We start from the raw sequence: 21,703 nt of genomic DNA on the forward strand, positions 1-21,703 counted from the left end.
CCTGTTTTCTGTGATCAAATATAATGCTAGTCTGTACTTAAAAGAAGTACAACACTTAGATCAGGGAAGCTAATAGACGTATGTTATGAGAAGAGCTTGGGCTTTGGAAATGTGTAGATCTGAGTTCTAATTTGGGTTCTACTTACCTAGTATGAGGCCTTGACAGTTAACTACTTAGAACCTCAATTTCTGAATCTGAGATAAGATTTGTTTATGGTTGTTGTGTGGATTAATAATAGTATATTGCAGTTGTTGATAGAAATATTGTTCTTGTCATGTGACATCTGGAATAATGTCAGCTTAAAAGCAGTCATAAATTTCAATGGCAAACAGCTAAGATTTATTTTTCACTTAGCTGCTTATTAGCTGTGAATTGATTGTGGCTCTGCTCTATGTTCTCTCCACTTTAGAATCAAGGTAGACTAGAAGGAAAGATGTTGAAACCCAAGGACAGTTCTTAAAGGTCTGCTCTGAAGTAGTACACTTCCACTCATATTTCATTGATCAAGGCAACAGTGACATTGTGTCATAGTCCTCCTTGGGGAATGAATCAGTACAGAGGGGCAGCAAATATTTGGGAGAAATAATATATGCTATGACAAAGAGTGTGTTCAGTGCTGTCACTTTAGAAGTGTGATAGTCTGGCATTTGTCTGGAGGAGAAAGATCAGAATGGTGAGTAATTCTGAAATCTTGCCTGCAATACAGTGGAAATAGTCAATGGAGAGAGGGGGGCACATTAATGCTGTCTAAAATATTTGAAGAGTGGCTATAACTGGATATACTATATGACATCAATAGGTGAGAGTTACAGCATTATGTTTTGATTCAGGAGAAGGCAACGGCACCCCACTCCAGTACTCTTGCCTGGAAAATCCCATGGATGGAGGAGCCTGGTGGGCTGCAGTCCATGGGGTCGCTAAGAGTCCGGCACCACTGAGCAACTTCACTTTCACTTTTCACTTTCATGCATTGGAGAAGGAAATGGCAACCCACTCCAGTGTTCTTGCTTGGAGAATCCCAGGGACGGGGGAGCCTGGAGGGCTGCCGTCTATGGGGTCGCACAGAGTCGGACATGACTGAAGCAACTTAGCAGCAGCAAGGTCATAAGGAGAAAAGGAGACAGAAAAGGAAATTGGTGCTTTTTAAATATCTTACCTCATTTATATTTATATTTAAAATAACCCTACGAGGGTTTTTGTGTTTGTGTATGTTTAAGTATTGGAGAAAACAGTACCTAAGGTCACATGGCAAATAAGTGGTAAAACCTGTTTCAAATCCATGTCTGTGTGATCTCATCTCTCTCCCACTATACTTGCTACTCTGTTGGGCTGCAAGCTTTCTTACAATTACACTGTACATCACTAGTCATCTTCTGCCTGACAAGGTAATGACCACTCTTCCCTCATCTCTAAAATGTTTCAAAGTATATAAATGGAAGAATTGAAAGGAATGTTGAATTCCTGAATTTGAATTTAGATCAGTGGTCTGCAAGCTCATTTGATCATTTGTACCCTTTCAGGAAAATAATTTATCATATGCCATACAAGATTTGACATAAAATTTTAGATATTTTTGTGAATTAGGTTTTATGGAAAATCTAAACTTTTAAGAACATATTTTACAGGTAAATATTTTTTCCTTTATCTCTGTGTACTGTCTTAGATGCTTATCCTCAACATTGGAGGTCATTGTTTTGGATGACTTGTAAGGCTTATTTTTCAGTATGAAGATTCCATGATTCTGTTTGACCTGAATTTGTCTGAAAGAAATAATGATAGCTTAATTAACTTTTAGAAAAAATTTTAAATGGTCTGTTACCTAAGACCAAAACTGTAAATTCACTGTCATTCATAACAAAATTAAACCTGAAAATCAAATAGTATGAAAGATGGTTTTCCAGGTAACCAGTCTACTGTTAATATATATAAAAGAGGATATAAAGGGGTTACTGTTAAGTAATAAACCTGATTTCTATGTGTGGCTCAAAAAGCAACCTCATTATTTTAGTTATATCTTTTCTAAGTCTGTGTGTGTATGTGTCCAAAACTTACTGTACTCATATATTCTAAAGGAATCTGAATTTTTGCCTAGAGAATAATATTATTTTTGATACTTGGGAACTTATTTTAGTACTATTTTACAACAGAGCCAGAAATCTAAATCAGGCTAAGCCTACTGGACTAAAATTTTGAGAGAGACGTATCCTCTAAGTCAGAAACAAAGAAGTTGCTTTCATCGCCTGAAAGAGGAAACTGCTTTTCTACATTCTGGTCCTTGGTTATCTGCCTTTTGCCAAGTTGATATTTCATGATTAAGATAACTTTCTGGTTATCTTAACTGTTTCTTGGGGATGGAGTCTTTAAGAAAAAACTTTCCCAACATAGGCAAAACACTCTCTGGCATAAATCACAGCAGGATCCTCTATGACCCACCTCCCAGAGTAGTGGAAATAAAAGCAAAAATAAACAAATGGGACCTAATTAAACTTAAAAGCATTTGCACAACAAAGGAAACTATAAGCAAGGTGAAAGACAGCCTTCAGAATGGGAGAAAATACTAGCAAACGAAGCAACTGACAAAGAATCTCAAAAATATACAAGCAGCTCATGCTGCTCAATTCCAGAAAAATAAATGACCCAATCAAAAAATGGGTCAAAGAAATAAACAGACATTTCTCCAAAGAAGACATGCAGATGGCTAACAAACACATGAAATGATTCTCAACATCACTTATTATCAGAGAAATGCAAATCAAAACCACAATGAGGTACCATCTCACGCCTGTCAGAATGGCAGGTACCATTTCACGCTGCAGAAAGTTTGTAAAAGTCTGTCAAAAAGTCTACAAACAATAAATGCTGGAGAGGGTGTGACGAAAAGGGGACCCTCTTACACTTTTGGTGGGAATGCAAACTAGTACAGCCACTATGGAGAACAGTGTGGCGATTCCTTAACCAACTGGAAACAGAACTGCCATACAACCCAGCAATGCCATTGCTGGGCATACACACCAAGGAAACCAGAATTGAAAGAGACACTTAATAAAATTTAAAAAAAAAAAAGAAAGAGACACGTGTACCCCAATATTCATCACAGCACCGTTTACAATAGCTAGGACATGGAAGCAACCTAGATGTCCATTGACGGATGAATGGGTAAGAAAGCTGTGGTACATATACACAATGGAATATTAATCAGCAATTAAAAACAATGAATTTAAATCAGTTCTAGTGAGGTGGATGAAACTGGAGCGTATTACACAGAGTGAAGTAAGTCAGAAAAACACCAATACAGTATACTAACGCAATAATTATGGAATTTAGCTGAGGATGACCCTATATACAAGACAGCAAAATAGACACAAATGTAAAGAACAAACTTTTGGACTCTGTGGGAGACGGTGGGGGGGGGGGGGGATGATTTGAAACATGTATATTACCATATGTGAAATACATCGCCAGTCCAGATTCAATGCATGAGACGGGGCACTCAGGGCCGGTACACTGGGATGACCCTGAGGGATGGGATGGGGAGGGAGGTGGGAGAGGGGTTCAGGATGGGAGACACATGTACTCCCATGGCTGATTCATGTCAATGTATGGCAAAACCAATACAATGTTGTAATTAGTCTCTGATTAAAATAGATTAATTAATTTTTAAGAAAAATAAAAAACTTTCCCAGATCACAGAAAGCAGAAATACCAATGTAGACTTGAAGAGAGAACTCCTGTATTGACTCGAAATTGTAGACCCAACAGTCCTCGTTTGCATCCCTCTCCCACTTGTCCAGCGTTTTCGGCATTTGTGTTTGGTGTAGTTTTGGAGGGAGTGTTGCTTGCAGGTAACAAGTAGCCAACTTCAGCTGCTTTTTCCGCACCAGTGTAAGTGGCCCACAGGCTGGGAGTTCTTTGGTATTAAAAGTGATCCATTTGTTCTAGAAAATTATCCTGAAAAAGGAAAATTTAAATAATTTAATTTGCTAATCCTTCATTTTCAGTCTTTCCTTCATTCAACACTCATTTAGTGCTTTTTTGTGCAGAAATATAGCAAACAAGAAAGATATTCACCACTGATTTCAGAATATACTCTTTTCTTTCCCTACCTCTCCTTCCCTCCTTTTCTCTATTCCCTTCTTTCCCTTTTTGTAACTCCTTTCCTTCTTTGAGATAGTAACCACAGGCAAATTTTGAGGTCAGTTCATCTAAGGATATGACAAATTATATATGATATTTATTTTATAAAATTTGCGTGGCATAGTTAAGCAGGGGGTGATAAAATTCTTAATTTGCGTTCAAGTCGAACTGTCATCTCACCTATGCAGATCTCAAGGTGTATGTGTATGTTTGTTACTTAGCTCAAAAAACATATATCTTTAAATGGCTTTGTATTATTTTAGATAAAATTAATATCAGCATGTTTTTATACATGTCCTTTTTAGATGCAGACGTCTGTGATTAGACATTTAGCATATATCTTATTTTTCAAATGCCATAATTGACTTGTTATCTAAACGCTAGCATCCATCCTAGGTAATTAAAGGCATGTGAATAGTTGAAGTTTTTTGTTTTGTTTGCTATTGTGTTCCATATTGATGAATTTGAAGGTAATTAAAAAATATAATTCTTTTCTTCTTTAGCATCAGACAACAGCCAGCGCTTTCGAGAAACCTGTTTTGCATTTGCATTGACACCGCAACAAGTGCAGCAGATCAGTAGTTCCATGTAAGTTGTCTTTGCGTGTAGCTTGCAGTTTAACCTTTGAATCCAGTTTTGTCCATAATAAGTGACTTTTTGAAACAGTATATTCAGGGGAGAGTATTTGTAAGTATTAGTACTGAAAATATTATTAGAGTGTTAGTTACCATAAGAAATGTTAATATTTCTGATATACGTTCTGGAGTTAGTCATGTCTTTGAATCAGCTTTCCTGTGTATGTCTTTAAAATAATTGTAGTTCTTACCATGTCTTTTCTAGGGATATTTCTGGGACCAAATGTGACTTCACAGTGCAGGTCCAGTTAAGGTAGAGTATTGACTACAGTATATATTCAAAGTTTAAAAGTCAATATTTCTTAAAGATTTTAAAAATCTTTCTAATTTTCAATAAGTATTTTCTGTGTCCTATATTTATTTATTTATTATTATTAAAAAAAATTTTTTTTTTATTTTTCAGTGGGTTTTGTCATACATTGACATGAATCAGCCATAGAGTTACACGTATTCCCCATCCCGGTCCCCCATCCCACCTCCCTCTCCACCTGATTCCTCTGGGTCTTCCCAGCCCTGTGTCCTATATTTAAACCATTAACTTTTAAATACTCTCTAATTTAGATTCTGTGTGAGACATCTCTTGATAAATTTGAGAGGCAAAATGAAAATTTTCCAACGTGGTACTGTCCCATATTCAGTTTCTTTTCTTAGCCCATTTCTTCTAAGAGTATCTAAGACATCTTTTATGTTAATGTCTCTCTCTCACTGCTTACATAAACCGTCTTATGCTGTTCTTTTTACTCAGTGACTATTCTAGTGTAGACTTAAGTGCCCCACACTGTTCTTGTTGCAATAGAGATAGAAGAGAAAATAAAAGACAATTGTTGTCCTCTGGAAGCTATTTTCCCTATAAAGTAGGAAGGATAAGTCAAACATGTAGCCCAGTCTCAAAATCAAATACTAAGTTGTATGTACAGATTATAAATATACTAGGAGATCAGAAAAGAAATTAGAGAACCAGCTCAGTGCTTCATGGAATAATGTGGAAATCTCTGATCTAGACTTAGAAAATAGTGTGATGAAAACTGAGAAAGCAGAGGAGAGATTGAGGTTTTGGTTTTGGAAGGCACTGACAAAGGTGTTTTTGTGTAAAAGATACTTTATCCTCTGTCAGGGGCAGATGATGATAATGACTGAATAAAGGGCTAAAATTTGGTGCCTTCATAAATAATTACATATTGCTGTAATATTTTTTACTTCCTGCCTCAATTTACATTTTGTTCATACTGGTATGTGACTTTGTCTTTTAAAACAGTGGTTTTCAGACTGTTGCTTGAAGCCACCATTTGGGTCTACCCTCTGGCTATCATTCCACCTTCTCCCCCACCCCAGCTCTCCTACTTGACACACACACATATAGAAACTCGAACCAAAGTCGTGCTGCTCTGACCTGTTTTTACATGTTTGACTTCTGGGTTAGTTTTTGTTTGAGGAGAATATCCCAAGACTAACCATAGTTCTAGAACAGAAGATCCACCTGCTATTCTTAGCATTACCGTACATGCATTCTTTAAAGCAGCAAGCGGTATTGATCTCATTCCAAAGGAAGGTTTTCTTTCTTTCTAAGATCAATTCAGAGATTCTAAGGGAATCGTGATGGTTAAAAATGGCCTGTGAAGTGAAAGTTGCTCAGTCGTGTCCAACTCTTTGAGACCCCATGGACTGTAGCCTGCCAGGCTCCTCTGTCTGTAGAATTCTCCAGGCAAGGATACTGGAGTGGGTAGCCATTCCCTTCTCCAGGAGATCTTCCCAATCCAGGGATCAAATCCAGGTGTCCTGCATTGCAGGCAGAATCTTTACTGTCTGAGCAACCAGGGAAGCATAAGAATTCTGGAGTGGCTTAGCTTTTTAAATTCAAATTATCTCCGGAACTTAATGGAAAAAGAACCATTTTGTATTATATTTGGGAATTATTAGGTGGTTCTTTGTGTTTTACTAAATTGTTTTCATCCCCACACTGCTCATCCCCCACAGCAATCCCAGGGTATTAAGTTTAGAGTGTATACCTTCTACTATCTTAATTATAAGTCTTTATCTAAAACATGAAAAACAATTTGGTCAAAATTAAGATCCGTATTTTCTCTATTAGATTCCTAATCTGTTTTCATTTATCTGTTTCCCCTCTCCAGCCCCATGAACTTCTATATAGAAACTTTCTGCTATTGTTCCTTTTTTAAAAAATCTTTTTTTCCCTTTAGTTTGTAAGAATGATTTAGATTTTCACTTTTTACTTAGTTGAATAGGAGTCAGCTTGTCACAGAAATTTTGTTTTCGGTAGCTTCAGGCAACCAGGTCCATGCTTCTAATTTACCACGACATTGGTGTAATTGATTTGAAACTAGAGCATCCTCTTATTTTTGCTGTGTAAAGAACTGGCCTATAATAGAAGGTTCTGCTGGGGTTAGAGATGATCTTGTGGGTGTTGATATCTATATGCTAAGTATATTTTGAGAAAATATTTGCAGGTTAGTAATTCTAAACCTTTCTATGACTCTCTAACCTCTTTGAGAATATAATGGGATCTATAGATTGTCCCTGCTTAAAGATGACCGTATATGTACCCACAAAATTTTACATAGAAAATTGTCCCATTTGTGGACCTTCCCTCACACAGTTTCCATGGCAGGCAGATCAAGATATTGAGAGAAGATACTTGTGCTTCTTTTGTAAAAACTTGTGTAAAGCCAATGAATATTTCACAGAATTCAGAGATAGCATACTTAACATATAACTCAAAAAGTTCTGTGAACAGCCTGTAAAGGTGGAATGAACCTTAGCTCTATATTGGGAACAAAGAAGTAATTGAGAATCGTTGTCTTAAATAGCAAATTAATTTATTTCTCAATCTATGTAAGAATGAATAGAGTAAGGAACTTCCCTGGTGGCCCTGGGCTAAGCCTTTTCGCTCCCAATGCAGAGGGCCCAGTTCGGTACCTGGTCAGGGAACTAGATCCCATATACCATAACTAAGACCTGGTGCAGCCAATTAAGTTTAAAAAAAAAAAAATAGAATGAAAAGATTGAGAGTGTACAAATTATGTAGCTGTCTAGGTTTTTCCTAAAAGATTATGCATTTAATTTAGAAATAAATGTTTTTGTGAGTTTCTAAATAGTATCCTAAACACGTGTGGATATAATACAAATAATGTTATTATTCAACATCTTCGATTTTGAGGAACTAATGGAATACTTGAACTTGGTGGACAAAACTTGACCCTGGAGCTTGACTTCTAGCATTTTCAGTATAGTCTGCTGAGAACCAAAAAAATGTTTTACAGACAAATAAGTTTGGTAAATACCATATGTTATATTGGGCTTCCCAGGTGGCACAGTGGTAAAGAATCTGCCTGCCAGTGCAGGAGATACAGCTTCAACCTCTGGATTGGGAAGATCCCCTGGAGGAGAAAATGGCAACCCAGTCCAGTATTCTTGCCTGGAGAATTCCATGGACAGAGGAGCCTGGTGGGCTACCATCCTTAGGGTTGCAAAGAGTCAGACATGACTGAGCACACACACTATATTTCCCTCTTAAAAAGTTACAGTCCTTATTAGCTTTGAGATGTTCTGTATAGAGAAAACTTAATTGAATTTTTTCATTGAAAAATCAATGCTTTACCAAATGTCATTGTTTTCTGCCAAATACCAACATGAGTCATCCATAGACATATACATGTCCCCTCATTCCTGAACTCCCACCCCACCCTGCTAGGTTGTTACAGAGCCCTGGTTTGAGTTCCCTGAGTCATACGGCAGATTCCCATTGGCTATCTGTTTTACATATGGTAATGTAAGGTTCCATATTACTCTCCAAAATTTCTTAAATGTATTCAACCCCAGCGCACTCACCCCTCAACCCCCTACCCTGGCCCCCACCAGCATGCTTGAACAAATGACTGGAAATATTATGAAGACAACTACAGTTTGGTAGTTGTGACTCTGAAACTCTACATTGACAAAATTATTTATTTTGATCCTATTTAAATGCATTTATTCATAATATGAAATATCTAGTTTTAATAGTTGTTGCTGTTAAGTTTGACCATCTTTTAGATTAGCTATGGAACAATAATATCAATGAGATCATCTTTTAATAAAGGAAATTAAATTTGTTTTTATTGTTTAGGTTTTGTTTATCAGAAACCAGTTGTCCACAAGAAGATCACTTCCCACCCAATCTTTGTGTGAAAGTGAATACAAAACCTTGCAGCCTTCCAGTAAGTCCTAAAAGCTATTTTTCCAGTGCATTGCCAACATAACTAGCAAATAAGTCATCACAGCTGTTGTTAATCATAGTTTTTCATTAAGAAAACATCTTTATTTTGGATGTATATTCATGTGACTGAGTGAAACACTTGTACCAACTATGTACAATTAACAGCTGTGACATTAGCTATGGAGACATAGTCTAGGACTTGGAGTTGGGTGTGGTAGCTTTTAGTATTTTATTTAATTTTGGGATGAAGAGATTGTTTCAACAAAACCTCAGATGTATTCTTGTGTCTGAAACCTTGTGGTAGATGAGAGATTTGAAGACTGCTGTGCATTTCACAAAGGAGTGGGGGCTTTTATTGCTCACCTTTAAAATAGTCCTTATGTGTTTATCCAAGCTGTTTATGAACTCAACCTAATTCTTAAATTTTTAGAGATTTTTAAGTTCTATCACCAATATTTTTCTCAGGCTTACTATAATGAGACTGTAGGGTAGTTTAGAGAAACGTACAGAAAACTCTTACAGATGTTTGCTTCTCCACTTTTAAATGAAAATACTCATATTTTCTAATATGTAGTTTGTAAGTTTTTTTTTTTTTTTTTTTTTTAAGGAATGGAAGTTGAAATGGTTATGGAAGTAATAAATAGAAATGTTATATTTCATCCTTAGGGTTATCTTCCACCTACTAAAAATGGTGTGGAACCAAAGCGACCCAGCCGACCAATTAATATCACCTCCCTTGTCCGATTGTCTACAACTGTACCAAACACCATTGTTGTTTCTTGGACTGCAGAAATTGGAAGAGTGAGTAAATTTTTGTTTCTTCCAGAGTTTTGTTTTATAAGGAAGGGTTAATCTCCATGGCTACTTGTGCTTATATATAAATAAAATGGGTATAAAATGAGTTGCCAAAGGATTTATTTTTGTCTCACAATGAATTTTCAACATGTTCCCATTTTAAAAATGGGATCTTGCAGTTTTCAGTGTTTTATAACTTGATAACTTTCACTCAGTATTTTCATAAACATCTTCCTATGTCATTTCATGTTCATCTGCATGATTTTAAACAGCTACATCATATTCCAATACAAGCATCTATAGTTTAGCTTATTCCCTGTTGTTGAACATTTATTTGGTTGATTCTTTACTATTTCAAAGAACATTTTGAAGGCTTTCCTAGTAGCTCTAACTTTGCATACATACATAGTACTTTCTTTAGAGTAAATTCCCTGAAGTGGAACTGCTGAGTCAAAGAGCATCAGAATTTAAAGAAATTTTGTGTTCACTGGCAGATTGCCTTACCAGAAGATGTACAAATTTATTCTCTTTCAGTGTTTTTTCATGTGCCTGTTGACTGATAACACTGTTTTATTTTCTTTGAAATCTCTACTAATTTTTATAGGTAAATAGTGGTTATTAGATTGCTTTAATTAGTACTCCTTTTATTATTACTGAGATTGAACAAATTTATTTGTGAATATTCACATTTAAAAATACATCAGTAGTTGTTTCTCTATTGCTGTTTTTATTTTTATTGTTTATGAGTTCTTATATTAGTGATTTAACCTTCTTCCACATGCTGCAAATGTTTGTTTCTAGTTTATTACCTTTTCATTTATGTGATTATTTAATGTGTAGAAGATTTAAATTATTATGGACCCAAATTTTAACCAATTTGTTTCTTTTTTTCCTTTATTTTTTACTGAAGTATACTTGAATTACAGTGTTGTGTTAACTATAGCTATACATCAAAGATATGTGACTCAGTTATATATAGATATATATATTTACATTCTTATTCATATTCTTTTCCATTGTGGCTTATCACAGGTTATTGAGTATAGTTCACCATGCTATACAGTAGGATCTTATTGTCTGTCTATTCTGTATATACTGATTTTCATCTGTAAATCCCAAACTCCTGCTTCTACACTCTCCCATCTCCCTTCCCCTTGGCAACCACCAGTTTATTTTCTATGCCCTTGATTCTGTTTGTTTCATAGATAAGTTGGTTTGTGTCATATTTTAGATTCCACATATAAATGATACCATATGGCAATTCGTTCTCTTTTTGACTGACTTCCCTTAGTATGATAATCTCTAGTTGCATAGTTTTGTTTCTTTATAGTTGTTGCACTCAACCTCTGTTGCATTTAGTCTATCTGCCCTTCTCAATCTTACATAAATATTTATTTATATTTTTTCTTGACTTGAGATTTCTTGTTTTATCTTTACATATTTCATCCATTGTAAATTTACATGTGGTGTGAAATAAAAATCTTAATTTTTAAAGTAGCCAGTTCTAACACCATTAACTAGATAAATGCTAATTCTGAAGTAACCATTGTTATATATTTGATTTTTATTTATCCTGTGCGTGTTTCTGCTCTTAGCCTAGCATTCTTTTTCTGGCACAATTTTAGAATATTTTTTATTATTACAGTTTTATATGAGTTTGTGTATACTCACAAATTCATTTGAAATTTTAGAATGTATGCTATATTCCATGTACTGTACTGAAAACTAGCAGTAACATAGTGAGAAAAAAAGTCTTGACTTGGAGCCAGGATCCAGGGGCCAGGTAGTTTACACACGAAAATGTGAAGGTGTCACAGGAAATATAAAGAAGAGGTGCATGGTGATATTAGAATATATTAGAGCACTTTGAACTAGAGAGAGGTCAGGTAGGGCTTCCCTGAGGGTGTAATGACTGAGCTAAGAGTTGAGAGAAGGGTAGAAGGAATCAGTTTGGTGAAAGGTTCAGAGCAAACAATCTTCAGAGTAGCCCACTGGCAGGTGTGAGCCTAGTTCTTTTTTTTTTTTTTTTCAGGCAAGACTTTATTGGGTCCCCTGCTGCAGCAAGGAGGAGCAAGAACAAACAACAGGTTTCCTTGTTTCCTTTCTCCCTGAGGGGAGATAAGCTTGTTCCTAATACAGGGTGAGGGTAGGGGTGTGCTCAGGGGTCGGGCATGTGCAGTTGGGGCAAATTCTGGACAAACGATACGAAAAGACCAAAAAAACCCCACTGCCACTTTTAAGGAACCAGGAGCAAAAACAGGGTATTGCGAGCAAAAGCAGGGTACTGAGCATGTCCGCTGCACTCAACACCACCAGTGGGGTGGGCGAAACACCTAAGCCACTCTTCTGGCCTGACCTCAGAGCCTAGTTTTTTTAAGAAACTGAAAAGGTGCAAGAATGGCTAGAGTTTGAGATGACTTTAAGATATTCTGAATAGGTGGGCATATGGGCTCAGAAAAGAGTTTGGGCGAGAGGAAAAAAAAAGCATTATCTGCGTATCTGCATATTGGTGATTATTGGAGCCATAAAAGCAGGCTGACTTTGCTCAGGGAAAATGTTTCAAGTAAGAAGAGAGTGTTGCAGACTTATTTTTGAGGAACTATGTAACATTTAGTACTGGGTAGAAGAGAATGAACCTGAAGAGGGCAAGGGAAAATAGTATCAGAGATGCGACAGAATTGAGGGTGAGTAAGAGAAACCAAGGAAAGAATTGCAAAAGAGAAGATGATAAGCAGTATTGAACAGATGTTGAGAAATCAAGTATTTTTCTAAAAAAATACTTTATGGATTAAAAATACAGCAAAAGCTGTTTTGGTGGATAGTGGGAGGAGAAGCCAGATTGTGACCAGGTGCAAGGGAGGCCATGGAGATTGTGAGTTGTAGAAGTGTGGATTTGGAAATAGTTACAGGTAAGCTGGAGGAAAATGTGAGATGATAGTTATTTGTTTGCTTCAATGGGAGAGTGTTAAATATGTATAAAGGATGATGGCAAGTATCATCTTGAGAGGAAGAAGTTAAATATACAAAAGGAAGAAAGAAATAATCAATAGTAAATTTCATAGTAACTCATTGTACCTAGGAGGGACAGCTTCTTTATTTAGTGGAATAAAAGAATTGTGTGTGTGTGTGAGTGCGTGTGATTGTTAATGGAGAGATGGGTTAAGCTCTAATCTGGTGACTTCCTGTATGTCTGTGAAATAGGAAGTGAGAGAAGCCGCTGAGAATGAGAGAAGAAATCAGGGCCTTGAGAAGAGTGAAATATTGGAAAAGTAATTACAGAGAATAAGACATATTCCCCTGCATTATTCCCCCAGATCTTTCTGGAATTGAATGAACTTGCTTAAAATTTGTGTTAGCTTAGAGAAGATTAACTTATTTCCGGTATTCAGTGTCCTTATTTCAGGAACTGTATGTTTCTCTATTTATTCGAATCTTCTTTCATGTTCCTGTGTAATTTAATAGATTTCTTCTCATAAATCTTCCATATTTTTTTGATTCTTGTATTGTTTATTGTTATTACTGCTTCTATAAATAGTTCTTTTTCTATTGTATTTTCTAAAATTTTATTTTTTACTTATTTAAAAGCTAGTTATTGCTGAGTATTTACTATTCCTGTATTGTTTCTGATAACTTTTTAGTAGGTTCCTTAGTGTTTCCAGACCGGCAGTCTTGAGTCTGAGAAGTATCATTATATAAATAATGATAATCCTAATACTTATGCCATAATTTCTTCTTCTTCTGTTGTGCTGTCTACAGCCTTCAGACAATGTTAAATAATGTGAGCACTAGTAGACATACTTGACTTGTTCTTTATGTTAATGAGAAGACATGTCACAGCATTAAGTATTATAATGACTATTAATTCTTAATAGAACTTAATTGCATTAATAACATAATCCTATGATCCTCTTTTTTACTGGATATTTTTGAGAGAAATATCCAGTAAATTTTGATATTTTATCAGAATCCTTTGTGACATCTATCATGATTATCTTTTTTCCTTTGCCTAATCAATATGTCACTATTAGGTTTCATACCTTTAAAATGTTTTTTGTCTGATATACTTTGGGCTCCTTGTTTTTTTTGTCCTTTTTAAAGAAGGTATTGCAGGTATTTTGGGTTTGTCTGTGTGTGTGAGAGTATAACCTGCCTGGGAAGTGAATAAACACCAGGGTGTTTACAGTGAGCCGTGAAGAAAGTCTGAAACTGTGGGAGAGGAGGGAAATGTGGTTGCTGATAATATAGCACTAGAGGAGGGGGAGATATTCTTCCATGGGAAACGTTCCACACCTTAGAAAGAAAACAGTATAGTATCTTCAGTGATTTGAAGATCTCCCAGGTAAGATCTTTATGTAGACCCTGATCTAAAAGTTGGAGATCTTTTTTGAGGTAAAACGCTGAAAGTAAATTATTCTTTTTTAAAGCTGCCAAAGTAACTTATTAGTTTGGTTTTTGATCACTAGTTTTATTCAACTTATGAAGATACTCTAAATAGTACATGTAGGATCGCTTGCTGTTTGGAGGATTAATTTCTATATTATTAGTTTTTATTGAGAAATGTTACCATTATGTCTTCAAAGGAAATGTGGTAAGGTGGTGAGTGGAAATGTTAGTCACTCAGTCATGTCTGACTCTTTGTGACCCCGTGGACTACAGCCCACCAGGCTCTTCTGTCCATGAAATTCTCCAGGAGATCTTCCTGATCCAGGGATTGAACCCTGGTCTCCTGCATTACAGGCAGATTCTTTACTATCTGGGCAACCAAGGAAGCCCATAGTGGTGGTAACCATCTTACAATATATTTTAACTCTTTACAGTCAACATGTTGTACACTTTAAAACTTACGCAATGTTATATGTCAATTAAAAAACTATGAAAGAAAAAGCTACTACAGTGCTTGAAGGAAATAAGTGAACTATATTATAACTTCAGAGTAATCACTGCATCTAGTATTTATTAAACTGTCATTGTAGAGAAGTTTAGATACTTGTATAAATATTGATACTTAATGTGTATATCATATCTTAATAATGAAGAAAATGTCCTATGAACTCATTAGACAGTTTTGAAGACTCTTTGAAAGAGCATTTGACAGAAGCATTAGTGTAGTGCAATGTATTTCAGTAGTTGGAGTTAGATAGCACTTTGAAAGGGTAGCTGGATTAGTATGTTACCATCCACCTAGAAGTGATACTATATCACTATGAAGGTGGGTTTTGGTTTTTTTTTTTTGGAGTGGGGAGTTGCTGCTGAATCTTGCATGTGATATAAAATTTAATTCCATATTATCAGTACAAGTGGTGTTTGTTAACAGCTGACCATCTCTTTGCTTTTTTGCTTGTTACATGTTTCAATTAGAGTGAACATACATTTTCACTTGTACCTGTGGTTTCTACTTGATCTCTCCTTAAAAATCTATATAAAACCTTAGGTGATTCTGAATATTCAAGCTGTCAGTATATGATTTCACAGTGTTAATTAGCGTTTCTTCAGTTTCTGTCATCAAATAATAAAGATGAATAGGATTTTTTTTTCTAAAAGAAGTTTTTTAGTTTTATATTAGATTGGTATGTTTGTTGTCAATTTAAAATTTTGGCAAATTTTAAGTTATTTGTTCCTCATTAATAAATTAGAAGGTTTGGGACTTGCCTGGTGGCTTAGTGGTAAAGAATCTACCTGCCAATGCAGGAGACATGGATTTGAGCCCTGTGGCGCACAACTATTGAGCCTGTGCTCTGGAGCCCAGGAGTCGCAACTACTAAAGCCCACACACCCTAGAGCCACGCTCCGTGATAAGAGAAGCCACCTCGACGAGAAGCCCATGCACTGCAACTAGAGAGTAGCCCCCACTCGCTGCAGCTAGAGAAAAAGCCTGCTTAGAGTGGCAAAAGAAAGACTACTAAAAATAATTATGTTTAATTATGGGATTTATTAATGAAAGTACGTGTGTATGTGTGTTAGTCGCTCAGTCATGTCCGACTCTTTGCAACCCCATGGACTGTAGCTCACCATACTCCTCTATCCTTGGAATTCTCCAGCCAAGAGTACTGGAGTGAGTAGCCATTCCCTTCTCCAGGGGATCTTCCTGTCCCAGGGATTGAACCTGGGTCTCCTGCATCGCAGGTAGATTCTTTACTGTCAAGCCACCAGGGAAACCCCTGATGAAAGTAAATTAGCTCTAAGTTTTTTAATTTAACTTTTATTTTATATTGAGGTACCGTTGATGTACAGTGTTGTGTCAGTTTCAGGTGGACAGCAAAGTGACTCAGTTTTACATATACATATATCCTTTCTTTTTCAGATTCCTTTCTGTCTATGTTATTATAGAGTATTGAACAGAGTTCCCTGTGCTATTTAGTAGGTCCTTGTTGATTATATTTTATATATGTGCTGTGCTTAGTCACTCAGTCATGTCCAACTCTTTGTGACACCATAGACTGCAGCCTGCCAGGCTTCTTGTCTATGGGTATTCTCCAGGCAGGAATACTGGTGTGGTTTGCCATGCCCTCCTCTAGGGGATCGTCCCAACCCAGGGATTGAACCCAGGTCTCCCGCCTTGCAGGCAGATTCTTTATAGTCTTAGCTACCAGGAAAGCCCAAGAATACTGGAGTGGGTAGTCTATCCCTTCTCCAGGGGATCTTCTCAACCCAGGAATTGAATCGGGGTTTTCTGCATTGCAGAAGTGTGTATATGTTAGTTCAAGACTCCTAATTTATCCTTCTCACATTAGCTTCTTTGGTACTTTTCATTTCCCCCCAGAAAATGTATAACATGTGAGCCCCAGTAAGTTTCTATAAATGAAAATGTGACCTTCCAGAGGGTATTATGGGATATATTCTCTTGCCAAAAGAGGGCAATGTGTTTTCCAGAAAGTGGACGTAAATGCAAGTTGAGATGTACATTGGACTAGGTTAGGAGGGTCAAATCAAATGGTGTGTGAAGTTAAGATCTATAGAGAACCACTCTGGCCTTGGCCATTAGTCCTTTGTCTTGATATCCCTACTCTTTCCTCTTGATTTCTACTGCCACCTTTGTCATCAAGCAGGTACATGAACATGATCATGAGCAGATTACATACATTTTTAAATTTTAAATTAGAAAATATTCTGTGTGCTTCCTTTGCATCAATCCTTTACTTAGAAAAGTACTTGCCCTACCTATCTCTTACAGGCCTTCTTTGAGGTTTAAATGAAGTGGATAGCATACATTAAGAGTGCATACAAAGCTCTATATAGCTAATAAATTGAAGATGGCAATAACTGTTTTTCCTTTCCCAGTCACTTGCTCTTCTTGATTCCAATACCAAGTGGAAAGTGGGCCTCCTCATTCACCTCTCTTACCCTTCATAAACTTCAGCCCTCTTTTATTCCTCTTATCCAGTCATGTACCCTTTCCTTTGCCTTGCTGATCAGCTTTTTCTTTGTTCCTCTTTTCCTACTTGCATCTCTGGGCAACCCCTCTGCTGGTGATGGACATTCATCTGTTCACTTGCCAAGCCAACGGCTTCTCTTTGACTGTTCAGTATTCCCTCTGCTTATTGTGGTAATGGCCCCAGCAGGGTCTTTTCAATAACTAAAGCATAGTGAGAGGTTAAATGGTATAAATTACCAAGCTAATTTGTAATTTTTTAAATAGCTACCGTTACTTACTAAATATGGTTTACGATGACTTTGACATCTTATTAGCCTTGGTTTATATTTATGTTTAACAATGTTCTTTTACAAAAGTGCCTAAAATGGTTAGCTTCAAGCATAGGTAGTCAGGTAATACAGAAGCATAACAGATCTGGCTTTATCTCTTGAAGGTTGCAAAATTAGGGCAAATTCTTTTACTTCTCTGCACTTCACTTTCCTCAGCAGCTTTTTGGTTAAGATTAAATGAATTACCGTTCATGAAAACACCTAAGATAGTATTTGCACACAGTAGGTGTTTTAACAGGTGTTAATTTTCTTTCTCTATCATTTTGGGATTAAAGTAGATGTGCCTGTTTACTTACATATGTTGTTTGTTTTCTACATCGTTTTTTTTTTTTTTTCCAGAACTATTCCATGGCAGTGTATCTTGTAAAACAGTTGTCCTCAACAGTTCTTCTTCAGAGGTTACGAGCAAAGGGAATAAGGAACCCGGATCATTCTAGAGCTTTAAGTACGTATGATAATCTTGTTTTATTTATGCAGCTGAACTGTTTTGGTAAAAATTAGAATAGTGCTTTTTCAACTCAAGAAATTTTAGGGTTTTTTTTTTCTTTACTAGAGGTTGTCACTGCGAATTAAAACACTGAAAACTTTGTTTTGTGAGCTAGAGTGATTCAAGACTTAACAGTAGTTTTAAGGAATTCCTTGGCAGTCAAGTGGTTAAGACTCCATGCCTCCACTACAGGGAGCATGGTTGAGGAATTAAGATCTCACATTAATTCCCTGGTTGAGGAATTAAGATCTCACATACTGCATGGTGTGGCCAGAAAAAAGTTTTAATATCTTTGTCATGATCTGTATTGTATAATTTATATTTTATTGATCTTAAAATTAACTTTGTAACATCAGTATATGAACACAGAATATTTTACCAAAGCTTCATAAAAATAAGTGTTCAGGAATTTTAGAAGATGGAAAGAAAATCTTGGCATATATTTTACAACAATTATTGTGTATTAAAAGTTTATCCAGCAAAAACGTCCAAGGATATGTGATGACAGCATCCCTGCATTAACAAAGGAAATAGAAAGTCAGTGGGGTGATAGATAAAATAATGAAATAAGTTCTGCTTTTAGTCAACTGTGTAGCCTTGGAAAGTCAGTCTACCTCCTCTGAATTGCTCGTTCCTCATCTGTAACAAGATACCACATGATACCACATGATAATCTAACACTCCTCCAAAATCTGCATTCTTAGGTAGAAAGGATCATTCCTTTTGTTCTGTTGAACTTGACAGGTAGAAAGGTGCAACTAAACTATTCTGCCCTCAGTGAGGGTTAAGCCCAGAGGTTGACGGCCTTTCCAAAGAAGTAAACTAAATTCTTCCTTTATTCTCTTCTTTATAAGAGGTAGATTCTTCATGAATGAATTTGCGGGTATCTGGAAATGGGCACTTGGAAAACAAAACTTTTACAGATGAAGGTTAGATGCCTACCCGTTAAGGACATTCTTGATGTGAGTTGGTTAATGGAGCCCCTATCAGATTTGTAGTTAGCAACATTCTGATAGAAAAAAAAACTAAAGCAGTAAGACCACCTTTCCTCTTGCTTCCCTTTGTGGCATAGCGTTTATTTTTGTTCTAACCTGTTTTCATACCAAAGATCCCACTACCTCTGGATATCAGTATACCCTTAAGAGCTCATTGAAGGATTTTTCTACTTTAAAGAGGCTCTCTTAAAAACTGCAAATACTCTAAGTCAGGCAGAGCACACGGTGGTACTGCCTCTGTAGGTGGGCATCCCTTCATAGACAGTGAGGAGCTAGAGGTCTGCTTGACATCCAAGGGAGTAGAAGCGCCATTTCCAAGGCCAAGGAGATAGTGGGGGACCCTAAAAGTGGAGAAGGGACCGACGCCTGCTTTGAAGGAACATGAAGAATTTTTCTTTTTTCACACTCCATTCCTGGTCATTCTCTTGAGAATCTTGGTATTTGCCACATAGTATTAGACTCTCATTTAGTCAAAAAGTATTATTAAATTATGGGAGCCTGTGTGGAAAAGGGCATACCAGGAAATAAAGCTAAAAGCTGATGAAGCTATTAAATGGCACAACAGTAATAAGGCAAGCTGTCTTTGTTCAGGCTGTAAACTCTTCTCCATTTGTAGCTGTAGCACCATCTGGAGGGGGAGTGGAAAGGTGAGCCTAGAGTTCCTTTCTTCACTGGCACAAACCGCTGTTAGCCACTGTTAAGCAGGAAAAGCTACTTAACTCGAAAGCTGTTTATTTCATCTCTGATGCATCCTAGAAGTGGAGACTAGTTGGAGATTGGGTAGAATTTTTGTCACACTTTGTATTTTATCTTAATTGGCCTGGGGAACCAACAAAACATTCATTGGATCCTACCAATAAAACATTTGTCGTAATTGACTAAAGAACAGATTGTTTGCCTTTGTGCTATCTCTAAAGAAGTAACTTTCTCAGCATATTAATTATGTAATTAAAAGATTGTGTGAAACAACTTGACAGAAGAAAATGTTGGTGGATTTCTCAGATATTTTGAAGGATCTAATTACCTCCAAATATGTTCATTGTAAGTTATTCTTATCAATAAATTCTACTGGCAAAAATAAATCAGACATTATTCCTGAACTAAAGTCAATAGTATTTAGGCTTTTCACAGAGAAATCCACTGTCTGGTTCATTTGTTTTAGTAGATTTTTGTATTGTGGTTTCCACCTTCATGTAGAGTTTTCCCCTCATAACTATCACAAAAGAGTCCTTTACTAATTCTTGGTCAGGTTCCTGTCTCCGCTTCTCTTTCCCCTGAGCAGACATTTTAAACCTTGGCCATACTTAAACAATATTCCCCCTCTTTCAACACACTGTTAGTGTAAGAAAATTGGTGCTATAAGATATGACTTCTCTAAATTGTCCATTTCTTCCATAATGTCACCATAACTTCATTCGTACTCATCCTTATTTATTCTCTTCACTCTCAGGAGGAAACATCCCTTTTCCTGCCCCAAATTAATCTATTGATTCATTTGTCTCATTCAAGAAATTGTTTAAGAGTCTACTATGTTCCAGGCACAGGAGAACATGGTATTATAATAGCAAAACATAAGTTGTTTCTGCATCCTTGAGAAGTTTGCAGTCTGATGGGAAAGACAAAATTAAATGATTACACAAGTCACTAATGAATTACAGTTGTGACATGTGTCTTAAAGAAGAAAGACAGGGAACTCTGGAGGTAACAGCAGGAGAACATAGTTCTCTGGTGCTGTGATGTCTAAGGCAAGATTATAAGGATGAGGAGGAATTAAGCCCCAACATAGGAGGAGAATATATCAAGAGACAAGGCTAGTGGAGTTGGAGCGGAGAGAACAAAGGAGGAAAGTGGCCAGAGAGATAAGCCCTGGAGTGAGTTCTTATAGGTGATATAAAGATAAATGACAGAAGACCCTTAAAGGATTTTCAAGCACAGCAGTATGACCGGATATGGGCAATGAAAAGATCACTTAGTAGACTGAATTGAAGGGGAGCTAGGCTGATGTAAGTGAGCCAGTTAGAAACCCAATTGTACAGAGATGTTGTCTTGAACTGAAGTAGTAATGATGAAGATAGGAGTTGATATTTTGAGAGATGTTGAAGGGGAGAATGGTGATTATGTGTGGGGAGTAAAGAAAAAGAAATGAAGAAGGAGTTCTGGGTTTCTTACTAGGCACTAGCTTACATGGTAGTGCCATTTACTCAAATGGAAAACAGTGTTGAAAAGATCAGGTTGCAGGAGCAAGATCAGAGTCCATCCTTGGGCTTTTGGTATTTTAGGTATCTCTGAGGCATTCAGATGGAGATGCTCAGAAACAGTATTATAAGGCCTGTCTGCTCACTTATCTGCTCTCTGTCCTGTATTTTCAGTTCCTTCCTCTCCACAGGCTCTTTCTGTCAACCTTCACTGTCAGGTCTTTTTCATCCTTTAAATAATACAAAAGCAAGGTACTCTAGGAACCTGTGTTCCTCCTATTCTCATCCTAGTTTCCTCAAAGACTAGTCTACACTTCCCTTTCTACCTCCTCACTGCAAACCATTGTGTACTTTTAACTCCCATCATTCCACTGAAACTACTCTTGCAGATACCACAAGTGACAATCTGATTGCAGAATTTAAAGTTTGTTTTTTCAGCTTATAACTTAGGTATTTTTGCTACATTTTGTGCTAACAACTTTCCCCTTGAAATTCTTGTCTCTCTTCTCAGTCACTTGCCTTCAATGGATTCTCTTAAGGGAAGCGT

At 36.6% G+C, this 21,703-nt stretch overlaps 1 protein-coding gene across 1 annotated transcript in view; it reads left to right on the plus strand.

The window, feature by feature from the left end:
• Positions 1-21,703, plus strand: part of PIAS1 (protein inhibitor of activated STAT 1) — a 125,678-nt gene that overhangs the window by 73,604 nt on the left and 30,371 nt on the right. Inside the window, exons 3-7 of the mRNA XM_065940831.1 lie at positions 4,639-4,723; positions 4,976-5,023; positions 8,894-8,984; positions 9,650-9,784; positions 17,819-17,924. Of these exons, the coding sequence (XP_065796903.1) occupies positions 4,639-4,723; positions 4,976-5,023; positions 8,894-8,984; positions 9,650-9,784; positions 17,819-17,924 (465 nt within the window). The remainder of the gene's footprint in view (positions 1-4,638; positions 4,724-4,975; positions 5,024-8,893; positions 8,985-9,649; positions 9,785-17,818; positions 17,925-21,703) is intronic.

The sequence above is a fragment of the Muntiacus reevesi genome, chromosome 7 (assembly GCF_963930625.1).
Source record: "Muntiacus reevesi chromosome 7, mMunRee1.1, whole genome shotgun sequence".
NCBI lineage: Eukaryota > Metazoa > Chordata > Mammalia > Artiodactyla > Cervidae > Muntiacus > Muntiacus reevesi.